The sequence below is a fragment of the Podarcis vaucheri genome (assembly GCF_965113315.1).
Source record: "Podarcis vaucheri genome assembly, chromosome: 18".
NCBI classification, from domain to species: domain Eukaryota; kingdom Metazoa; phylum Chordata; class Lepidosauria; order Squamata; family Lacertidae; genus Podarcis; species Podarcis vaucheri.
Window position 1 is genome coordinate 5,835,278 of NC_138756.1, and position 11,846 is coordinate 5,847,123.

At 47.4% G+C, this 11,846-nt stretch overlaps 1 protein-coding gene and 1 long non-coding RNA gene across 2 annotated transcripts in view; one reads left to right on the forward strand and one right to left on the reverse strand.

Moving 5' to 3' along the window:
* Positions 1 to 318: 318 nt before the first annotated feature.
* TINCR (TINCR ubiquitin domain containing) overlaps positions 319 to 11,846 on the reverse strand; it is a 17,245-nt gene continuing 5,717 nt past the window's right edge. Inside the window, exons 2-4 of the mRNA XM_082206817.1 lie at positions 11,268 to 11,344; positions 4,149 to 4,270; positions 319 to 1,144 (exon numbers count right to left, since the gene is read on the reverse strand). Of these exons, the coding sequence (XP_082062943.1) occupies positions 11,320 to 11,344 (25 nt within the window). The 3' untranslated portion in view covers positions 319 to 1,144; positions 4,149 to 4,270; positions 11,268 to 11,319. The remainder of the gene's footprint in view (positions 1,145 to 4,148; positions 4,271 to 11,267; positions 11,345 to 11,846) is intronic.
* LOC309523111 lies at positions 9,468 to 10,919 on the forward strand. Its single transcript, XR_014215260.1, has 3 exons — positions 9,468 to 9,598; positions 9,968 to 10,634; positions 10,788 to 10,919. It is a non-coding gene; the product is annotated as an uncharacterized lncRNA (long non-coding RNA).

Genomic DNA, 11,846 nt, shown 5'->3' on the forward strand with positions numbered 1-11,846 from the left:
TCTTCTTTGCAATATTTCATATATTTCTCCTTACAAAGCTTCTTGTAATCCTACTAGTGTAATTAGATAAAATGACAGGAAGGATTCGAAACCTGCGGGACCAGAGATTCACAGAAGATTGGAAGAAATATACGAACTATTTGAAGAGCAACTGTCATCAACAAATTACGCTAGTAGGACTACAAGAAGTTTTGTAAGGAGAAATACATGAAATATTGCTAAGTAGAGAAAGAATAGAGATATTGATTAAGAGATTTAAAATGTAATAGTGGAAGTAAGAAGTGTATATTAAGTGAATAGATTGGAAAAAAATTGGTATAAGGTATGAAAATATGTTTAATGATTGTTGAAAATGATACGTTGCAAAATCAATAAAAAATTATATTAATAAATAAAAAGGGAATATACATGTGGCCCTCTGGACCTTCCCGCCTGGCCCTCAGAACATTCCCCAGGCCACAATCCTCACTGCCTTTGCTTCACACCCTCCTCGGGTGTTTTTGCCTGGCCAGGCAGGGTGCGTCCCTGAAATCTGACCTGCCTCTCGCTCACCTGGTCAGAGAGGGCAGAGTTTGGGCATTGAAACTTCCTGTGCAATGCAAGCGTCGCTCCGCCCCCTTTTTTCCTTCTGCCCCCGCCCACCACTGGGCTCCAGCACTGACTGGCAGCCGGCGGGATACCCAGCGCTGCCTGGGTATCGAATTGCAGAATTGGGAGGGACCCTGAGGGTCACCTTGGCCCAACCCCCCTGCAAGGCAGGAATCTAGGCTCTGTGTGTGCTCTACCCACTGAGACGCACTGCCTCCCCCCAAAGTTGTTGACCTCTGCTCTCCTGGCGTGGGCGGCTGAAACCCTCTGCCGCCTCCGCCGCTGCCACCCCGCCCCTCTCGACTTGAAATCCCGCTTTTCCGGCAGAGAGCTGGGCTAGTCTGCCGTGTCTCAACCTGCCTGAAGTATCACCCAGCGTGGAGGCGCCATGAGGGAGTGACTGAAGGCAGAAACTCTCTCTCTCTCTCTCTCTCTCAGGTCACCAACTCAGAAAGCCCAAGAGTCATGGATCTGAAGCGCCGCTTTCTGGTTCTGCCAACGCCTCCGTTCCTCTCCGGATCCATCTTTCTTCCCCTCTTCCTCCTCGCTTGGAGACCTGCAATTTAGCAAGGAGCGACAGGGAACACAGAGGGGAAGATTTAGGACTGATAAAAAACAGGGCTTCTTCAAAGCAGCGCCTAGTCAAACGGCAGAACTCCCTCTCCCTTTTTTTAACCAAAAAAAAATATATAGTTTATGCCTATCAAGTTTATAAAGGTAAAGGGACCCCTGACCATTAGGTCCAGACATGGCTGACTCTGGGGTTGCGGCGCTCATCTCGCTTTATTGGCCGAGGGAGCCGGCGTACAGCTTCCAGGTCATGTGGCCGGCAGGACTAAGCTGCTTCTGGCGAACCAGAGCAGCGCACGGAAACGCCGTTTACCTTCCCACCGGAGCGGTACCTATTTATCTACTTGCACCTTGACATGCTTTCGAACTGCTAGGTTGGCAGGAGCTGGGACCGAGCAACGGAAGCTCACCGCGTCGCGGGGATTCGAACTGCCGACCTTCTGATCGGCAAGTCCTAGGCTCTGTGGTTTAACCCAGAACACCACCTGTGATCAAGTTTATACATTTCACTAGTTTCGCTATCATTTTAACATTTCAAAACTTGACTTCCTTCCCCCTTTTTCTACGGCCCCTTAAATTTATTTTTAATATCTTCTGCATATCCAAACTGACTTAATTTGGTCATTTATGCATCTGCTTTAAATATATACGCTTCTCAAACTGCATGTTATTACAATAATCCTGCCAATGTTCTTATCTGTTTACAGTTTATCTGTAAATATTCAATAAACCATTTCCATTTTTTTAAAAAAAAATATATCTTGATTTCTTATTCTTCCGGTAAGTTTCGACATTACTGCATATTCCATAAGTTTTTGTATCCATTCTTCCTTTGCTGGGACTTCTGTTTCTTTCCATTTTGGGGCGAGTAATATTCTTGCCGCTGTAGTAGCATACAATCGTACCCTGTTTTGTGGCCAGGATCCATTCCGGAGCCCTGGGCCGCTAGCCAAAAAGCGGTTTGCACTTCTGTGCATGTGCAAAGTACAATTTAGCGCTTCTGAACATGCGCGAGGGGCAAACCCGGAAATAACCCATTCCTGTACTTCCAGGTTTGCCGCTGACGTTCGCCAAAATGGACGCTAGACAAGGCGGATGTTCACGGAGGTATTATGTACATGAATAAGTTTCTATACATTTAAGGGAGTTCTGTCCCTATAATTCCCAAAAGAAATGCTTCTGGGTGAGTGTTTTTTACAAACGTTATTTTAAACATCCTTTTCAATTCATTATATATCATTTCCCAGTAAGCTTTAACTTTACCACAAGACCACCGCTCCCAGAACTCCCTCCCGCAGGAGGCAAGGACGACGGCCAACTTAAGTGGCTCCTGAAGAGAATTGGACCAGTTCGAGGAAGGAGGAGGAGGAGAGGTTTGTTGCAGAATCATAGAACTGCAGAGCTAGAAGGGACCCCAAGGGCCATCTAGTCCAACCCTCGGGCCCTGCCAATGACTACTAGCCATTGCTTACATTCTTATGGAACCTCCCAGTCCAGTGGCAGTCTATCTGGATCCTTAAGCCACGGGTCAGCAGACTTTTCCAGCAGGGGGCCGGTCCACTGTCCCTCAGACCTTGTGGGGGGGCCAGACTATATTTTGAAGGGGGGAAATGCATGAATTTCTATGCCCCACAAATAACCCAGAGGTGCATTTTAAATAAAAGCACACATTCTACTCATGCTGATTCCCAGACCGTCTATGGGCCGGATTTAGAAGGCCATTGGGCCGGATCCGGGCCCTGGGTCTTAGTTTGCCTACCCATGCCCTAAGCTCTGTCTGCCCACTGTGAGAACAGGATACAGTGCTACCTCGGGTTAAGTACTTAATTCGTTCCGGAGGTCCGTACTTAACCTGGAACTGTTCTTAACCTGAAGCACCACTTTAGCTAATGGGGCCTCCTGCTGCTGCCGCGCGATTTCTGTTCTCATCCTGAAGCAAAGTTCTTAACCTGAAGCACTATTTCTGGGTTAGCGGAGTCTGTAACCTGAAGCGTATTTAACCTGAAGCGTATGTAACCCGAGGTACCACTGTCATGAAGTAGCTGGGCCACTGGTTTGATCCAGCATGTCCGATTCGAGCTAGTTAGGACATACAGGGTTAAAAACATGAGAAGCGATGAGCCCAGGTGTGGCCAGCAGGTGTGCAGATGGCCATCATTTAGAAAGATGAGTTCAAGAAGTTAAAATAACAATAATATCCTGTCTCGGGTCAGCATCCGCATCCTCAGCTTTGGTGCCAGGTATGGTGTCATAGAATGTTTACGAACACTCAAATAGCTCTGGGAATGTCACAAGATGCTTAAGAACATTCCAACAGCTCTGGAGGAAGTGTTGCTCACAGGATGCTGGCGATTAGCAAAATTGCAGGGATGAAATGGGAAAACATCTACTCATCGCAAAGTATTGGAAGACACAAGATCTACCCACTCTGGAAGAATGGCAGATGAAGGTGATAGACTACATGGGACTGGCTGAAATGAATGGCAGAATCCGAGACCAGGGGAAAGAGACGGCGGAAGAAGATTGGAAGAAATTTAAAATTTATCTTAAGAAATATTGTAAAATTAATGAGTGTTAAAATGTTGTGGTTATAGAAAGTAAGGGATTACAGCTGGAAAAGTTTAAGTAAAAGAAAAGGAAAGGAAACAATTAGATGAAATTAAGGGGGAGGATTTGCTGAAACAAATTTGGAAATTGGAATGCAGAAAGGGGAGGTATGGGGAAGTCGGTGAAGTAAGGTTTAAGGAAAAAATGGATTTGAAATTATACATGTTTGTTTGTTTTGTGTGTGTATGTTTGTATTGTTTATTGTGTGTATTTTTTATAATTTGTGAAAACCCAATAAATATTTTATAATAAAAAAATGAAATGGGAAAACATCAGGAATGCCGGCAAGGGGGAGGGGGAATGCCACCTATCAGGAGCTCAGGAAAGTTTTCCGTCTGGGTTTGGGAAGGTGTACCTGTTTGCGCTCTCTTTCCACAGCTTACCTTTGGATATCTGCTAGCTGCTGTGATTTGCTCACATGAGAGATAAAAAAAAACAACAACACCGTCCTTCTGAATGATGGCGCCATGCCGGCACTTCTTCAGCCTCCCAAAGCAAGCATCACCTGCGTTGATTTTTTAAAAGAAAGGGAGAGATCGTCAGGCTTCATGGACACGTCAATCAAATCAACGACTGCCAAAAGGGGAGGGGGATCAGATCAGACCCGTCCCAACAGAGAGAAATTGCCACCGCCTCATATTTATCTCCCCTGTGAAGAAAATTACAAGAATAGCAGAATTAAAAAATTTAAGTAAATCTTTATTGGCCCAGAAATGGAAACAAGAAGAATTACTGACGAAAGAAGAATGGCAGATGAAATTAATGGACCTTGCAGAATTAGATAAGATGACAGGAAGGATTCGAAACCTGTGAGACCAGAGATTCACAGAGGACTGGAATAAATATGTGAACTATTTGAAAAGCAATTGTAATCCACAGATTACGCTAGAAGGATTACAAGAAGTTTTGTAAGGAGGAAAATATGAACTATTGCAAGGAAGATTATGAAGAGAGTTATTAGTTAAGATAATGAAAAGTAATAGTGAAATTAAGAAATGTAAATTAAGTGAAAAAGATTGGAAAAATTTCAGATGTGATTGATAGAAGTCAAAAAAATTGTATAAGATTTGAAATTGTGTTAAATGATAGCTGAAAATGATATGTTAAAATATATATATATATATATATATATATATATATATATATATATATAAAAATAATATAGTCTTTCCAGCTAAAATAAATAAATAAATAAATAAATTTAAGTAAATCAGCATAGGTATGATTCCCCAGCTGTGAATAACCTCCTTTTAGCCTTGGCTAAAAGATTAAAAATAAGTAAATACCTAGCAGCTGCCCTATGGGAGAATCCTTCTCCGCCCCAGCTATTGACTGACATGCTGTGATGTCACAGAATGTTCACAAACATTCCAACGACAGGGAGGGAAAGAAGGGCGAGGTGTGGAATGTTATCAGAGGTCAGGGGAGCCATGGAAAGATGTACAGGCAAGCTCATCGTTTGGCAGGTGCCATTCAATTGCTTGGGTAATTGTGGAAGCTCTGCGGACAGTTGTACATTTTAAATGCACATTGTGTCTTCTGTTGCAAACCCCTAAATCTGTTTCCCGGGGGGGCAGGGAGCTGCGAGGGTTGCAGTGACCCCCCAACGGGTCACGCAAGCAGCTAATCAATAGCAACCGACCCACTTCGCAGAGTCATCGCAAGGATCACAACCGACAACCTCCCCCGCAAAGGTCTTGTGCAAACGCAAGTTATAATCCGGACATGTTCTTGCAGGGGGGAAAGTCAACCCTCCTGATTAAAAAGCAGAGTTTGCTCCGCTGCCCCTTCTGGAATCGCAACGAGGTGACCTCTTTCCGCCAGCAAGAAAAACACACACACACACACACCAAGCAGTTTGCTCAGAAAGCACACAGATAAATAAATTTTGCATATTAGCCAGGCCCATAAGCATCGCTACCACCCCCAAATCTGCGAGGCTGAGTCTTAAGTGAATTTTTATGGCCAACATTATCAACCCCCCAAGGATACCAACATGGAGGAGAGGCTGACTCCTTCTCCCGAACACTGCCAATTATCTGCCGGCGCATTAGGAAAAGGGGGCAGGAAGAAAAACAGGGTCTTTATGCTGTTTTCTTTTGCGTCGGGTGGAAAACCACCAGGACAGAGTCCCGTGCCCCGGATAATTCCATCAATATTCATGGCTATGACATACAGGTCACCGACTCTGCAAAGGAAAGCATCACAGCATCCGGAATTAACACCTCTTTTGCGTGTGTAGGGACGTGGGTGGCGCTGTGGGTTAAACCACATAGCTTAGGACTTGCCGATCAGAAGGTCAGTGGTTCGAATCCCCGCGACGGGGTGAGCTCCCGCTGCTCGGTCCCTGCTCCTGCCAACCTAGCAGTTCGATAGCACGTCAAAGTGCAAGTAGATAAATAGGTACCACTCCGGCGGGAAGGTAAACAGCGTTTCCGTGCACTGCTCTAGCTCGGCCAATAAAGCTAGATGACCGCCACAACCCCAGAGTCGGTCACGACTGGACCTAATGGTCAGGGGTCCCTTTACCTTTGCGTGTGTAGGGGATCTTTCTCAGTTCCTCAAATGTGGGGCACGCAGGGCTGCCCCCTCGAGGCCGAACCAGGAGCTGCCAAACACAGGAGCTTGGCTAACTGCTCGCCAGGGACCACCGTCAAGGTGGTGGTACCGGACAGGGCCGGCCCGCTCACGGGGGGCGGTGTGGCAGTTGCCTCAGGTGACAGACTGGGGCAACCAGGAGGAGTGGCAGATAGGGCCCTCGTATCTACGGGACCGCCTCTCCTGGTCTGCCCCGCAGAGGACCTTAAGGTCCATGAATAATCATAGTTTAGAGGTCCTGGGCCCTAAGGAAGCCAGACTATCCTCCACCAGGGCCTTCTCAGTGATGGCACCGACCTGGTGGAATGCTCTGTCCCAGGAGACCAGGGCCCTTCAGGATTTAACCTCCTTCGCAGGGCCTGTGTTGTCGTTTAGTCGTTTAGTCGTGTCCGACTCTTCGTGACCCCCTGGACCAGAGCATGCCAGGCACTCCTGTCTTCCACTGCCTCCCGCAGTTTGGTCAAACTCATGCTGGTAGCTTCGAGAACACTGTCCCACCATCTCATCCTCTGTCGTCCCCTTCTCCTTGCGCCCTCCATCTTTCCCAGCATCAGGGTCTTTTTCAGGGAGACTTCTCTTCTCATGGCCAAAGTCTTGGAGCCTCAGCTTCAGGACCTGTCCTTCCAGTGAGCACTCAGGGCTGATTTCCTTCAGAATGGATAGGTTTGATCTTCTTGCAGTCCATGGGACTCTCAAGAGTCTCCTCCAGCACCAGAATTCAAAAGTATCCATTCTTCGGCGATCAGACTTCTTTATGGTCCAGCTCTCACTTCCATACATCACTACTGGGAAAACCATAGCTTTAAGTATATGGACCTTTGTTGGACAGAGCTATTCTGCCTGGCTTTCAATTTGAACTTAGCCTGATCTCCTATTTGCCTTCTCTTCCCTCCCCCTTCCCTTTTATGAAGATCACCCGCTCTGAGACCCCACAGCTAATTCTCCCCTGGCCTCCTCGCTGGCCCAAGTAGGACCAATTCAGCCAGCTAGCCCTGGAGATTATCTAATGCTTATTTCCCCTAAATTGATTCTGAATTTTGCATTTTATTGTTACTCATGTTTTTATACTGTTTTTATGCTGCTTTTACAATTAAGTGTTTTAAATTTGTTGTTAGCTGCCCGGTTTTTGAACCAGGAAGGGCGGGGTATAAATAACAAATTATTATTATTATTATTATTATTATTAACCCCAAGGAGAGGACCACTCGCCACTGTCTGCTCCTCTCTGGCCTCCTTCTTCCCCCAACACCTTCAGTGCTTCTCTGGGCTGCATCCAGGCAACTTGGACGGAGGCGGTGGTTAGAATCAGAAGGTTGGAGGTTCAAACCCACCCCGGAGCAGATGGACAGAATACCTGCACTGCAGAGGGTTCAGCTAGATGACCCCTGGGGTCCCTTCCATCTCAACAATTATATGATTCTGTGAAATGAGGAGAGGGAGAACAGTGCTTCTTTTTCTTCTTCTTTGGCGGTCCCTCGCAGCCGAGTAAGATTGTCTTCCATAAACACGGTTTTAACAGTGAGTCTGTAAGTGACTGTGGAGGCCAATTCTGGATCCACATGTCCTTCCACAGTGGGGACATAGGTTTCCGGGCAGGAGTTGAACATGATGTGGATTTGCCAAGCGTGCCTTCCTCTTAGCATGTTTCTCCCTTGCGTCCTGAGTTTGAGTGTCTTCAAAGCCCATTACACCTTTGGTAAAGGCTGTTCTCCAACTGGAGTGCTCACAGGCCAGTGTTTCCCAGTTGTCGGTGTTTATACTACATTTTAAAAGATTTGCCTTGAGAGAGTATTTGAACCTCTTTTGTTGACCACCAGCATTACGCTTCCCATTTTTAAGTTCGGAATAGAGTGGTTGCTTTGGAAGACGATCATCAGGCATCTGCACAACATGGCCAGTCCAACAAAGTTGATGTTGAAGAATCATTTCTTTGACACGGGTGATCTTAGCCTCTTCCAGCACACTGGCATTAGTTCGCCTCTCTTCCCAAGTGATGTGTAAATTTTTTCGGAGGCACCGTTGATGGAATCTTCCGAGGAGCTGGAGATGGCGTTTATAAGTGGTCCATGTTTCACGTGCATACAGTAAGTTTGGTATTACAATATAGAACAATGCAGGCCACTTTGAGCCACTTGGAGTGCTTTATATACATTATTTACACAATGGGCTGCACGCGATTGGCTAATTCCGGAATTCTCCTGTAGGCCAATCAGGTTGTGGATTCACTTCCATCTGGAGCTGGATTGGGTGGCTCCTGCAGACCAATCAGACTGCTGCATTGTTCTAGGACCAATCAGACTGCTGCATTCTGAATCCTATTGTTCTAGGACCAATCAGACTGCTGCATTTTGGATCCTATTCAACTCAGTACATAACATGGAGGGGAAAAGGGATATGGATATATTTGCAGCAAAAGCAAATAAGCCATTGCCAAAGCACACCTGCCACTCTGTTGGTCATGCTCTTTCTCAAAAAAGGAAGATTAGCAGTGACAAGATCCACCGAAGGCACAAAGGGGAAACAGGTCGCCCTGGAAAAACAGGCTTTGTACACAAAGTGTCTGAGTCCTGACTCAGGAGAGGTGCAGCACATGACCGGCGACCATAATTATTGTTTATCCAGACGCCTGCCCAGTGATCACACTCAAAGATCCATGGAGGGGACTGAGCAAAGATTATTATTATGATATATTATGTATTATATTAATATATTATTTTAAGTAGTAGTAGTAGTAGTAGTAGTAGTAGTAGTCAATGACAAACCTAGACAGCAGCTTAAAAAGCAGAGACATCACCTTGACAACAAAAGTCTGTATAGTAAAAGCCATGGTTTTCCCAGTAGTGATGTATGGAAGTGAGAGCTGGACCATAAAGAAGGCTGATTGCCGAAGAATGGATGCTTTTTGAATTCTGGTGCTGGAGGAGACTCTTGAGAGTCCCATGGACTGCAAGAAGATCAAACCTCTCCATTCTGAAGGAAATCAGCCATGAGTGCTGATTAACCAGCACACACACGAGAGGCAGAATCCACCTACCAGGTAGACATGTAACTGTTGGCAAGCAACCAAGGAAACAGGGGCAGCTGGCAGGCCCCCACCAGTTGGTGCAGCATGAATCTGCGACCTGAGCTTCAGAAGCTGGGGCACGCTACTCAGCAGAGTAAACGCTGCACAAACGGAAGTAGCAGGAGAGGCTGTGTGAGCATATTTACAAGCAGTTTATTCAGCGTAGTAAAGGTAAAGGAACCCTTGGCCATTAGGTCCAGTCGTGGCCGACTCTGGGGTTGCGGTGCTCATCTCGCTTTATTGGCCGAGGGAGCCGGCGTACAGCTTCCGGGTCATGTGGCCAGCAGGACTAAGCCGCTTCTGGCGAACCAGAGCAGCGCACGGAAACACCGTTTACCTTCCCGCCGGAGTGGTACCTATTTATCTACTTGCACTTTGACGTGCTTTTGAACTGCTAGGTTGGCAGGAGCAGGGACCGAGCAACAGGAGCTCACCCTGTCGCGGAGATTTGAACTGCCGACCTTCTGACTGGCAAGCCCTAGGCTCTGTGGTTTAACCCACAGCGCCACCCGTGTCGCTTGCTTATTCAGCGTACAGCAGGACAAAAGGAAACATGTCTGACCTCCTTCGGGTCCAAAGCAAAACGGCAAAAGCAAAAACTGTACCCAAACAGAAGTTCCCAGCAAGCTGTGCTGGAGTGTAAACAGGCACGTGGCACACAACTATCATGCCTGTTCCTTAAGGTGGAACGGAATATCCTAACAGTAACTTCTTGAGATGTGGAAGGAGCTAAACTCTGAAGGACAACAAGGCCTGTAAATGGGTGGGGCAGTGGAACAGGAATATAAGAAGCCTTTGCCTTATACCCCTAGCCAGACCACCGGTCCCTCTCGCCCAGGAATCACAGAATCTTAGAACTGTAGAGTTGGTAGGATCATCTAGTGCCAGGCATGGCCAAACCTGGCCCTCCAGCTGTTTGGGACTACAGTTCCCATCATCCCTGACCACTGGTCCTGTTAGGTGGGGGTGATGGGAGTTGTAGTCCCAAAACACCTGGAGGTGTTTGTCTATGCCTGGGCTAGACCTCCAGGTCTGCCCTGAAGCCTCCAGGTTTTCTTGGCGGGTGGAGGCCCTGAGTTTTCAGGCGGGTGAAGGAGCCTCTGGTGGTAAAAAGAAAAATAAGCAACAACCATGACAGTTGATGCAGCTTGAAAACTTCAGCCTGGCAGAAGCGGCCTGCAAATTCTCACGTAGACACTCGGGAGCAGTGGCGTAGCGTGGGTTGCCAGCACCCGGGGCAAGGCAAGTAATTTGCGCCCCCTAACCCGTGGATTTGCGCCCCCTAACCCTAACCCCCAGATGTTGCGGCCGGTGCGGCCGGGCCCCCCTGCACCCCCCACGCTACGCCACTGCTCAGGAGTGGGGGTCTTCCTTCTTCTGCCCCCCTCTCCTAATTGATCTCCACCTCCAGGGTTCGCCTCTGTGCCATCCCATGACACAGATAGCCCGTGAGCTTGCATGCCCTCCAACATTTCTCGGATGAACACCTTTCCCACCCCTCCAACATTTCTCCAATGAAAATAGGGATATCCTGTTGAGGGAAAGCAAGGGCAGTCCGGGATCAAATCAGAAACCTAGGCGGCTTCTGTTATTCCCGGACCGTCCCTGGAAAATAGGGACATTTGGAGAGTCTCAGCTTGCCCCTGGCGATATGACTGTGGCAGCCCTTGGAGACGGAGGTTAATTGGGTAGTTGGGTAGTAGCAAAGGGCAGGACTAGCCCCCCCCCCCCCGTTTCTCATATATATATATAGCCCAACCACCCTGCAATGCAGATGTCCCAAGCAGGTATCGAACCTGCAACCTTGGCGTTCATTGGCAGCACTAACCAACTGGCTTACCTGGAGATGGCAGGGCTTGAACCTGGGACCTTCTGAGTACAAGGCAGATATCCTACCATTCATCTACGGCCTTTCCCCTAAAAAGAGAAAGAAAGATTCTAGTCCTCAAGGTTCCGGATCAGGGCCTGATTTAAACAGAAACACGGGAAGCTGACTTACACCACGGCAAACCATAGTCCGGTTACCTCTGTAGTACCGCCTGCCCCAAGATTGGGTCACCGGTTGCCTTCCACATGCTGCCAGCCTCCAAATCCTATCAGGCTCAGCCAACATGGCCAGCGGCGGCGGACAATAGGAACCGTAGCTTAAGAGGGCATACCCAACACATGGCAGAATTCCCCCTCCCAAGTCACAGGTGACCCTGCGATCCTAACCGCATCTACTCAGAAGTAAGTCCTGGTGACAATTTTCAACGGAGCTTACTCCAAAGGTAAACAGGGTTAGGTTTACAGTGTGGGTGCGCATCCTTTTTATTATTATCATTATTGTTTATTAAATTTGTATACCACCCTAGACCCGTAGATCTCAGGGCACTTCATGTCATAAAGAACGCAGTTTTCCTGGTTATAATGCTGGCGC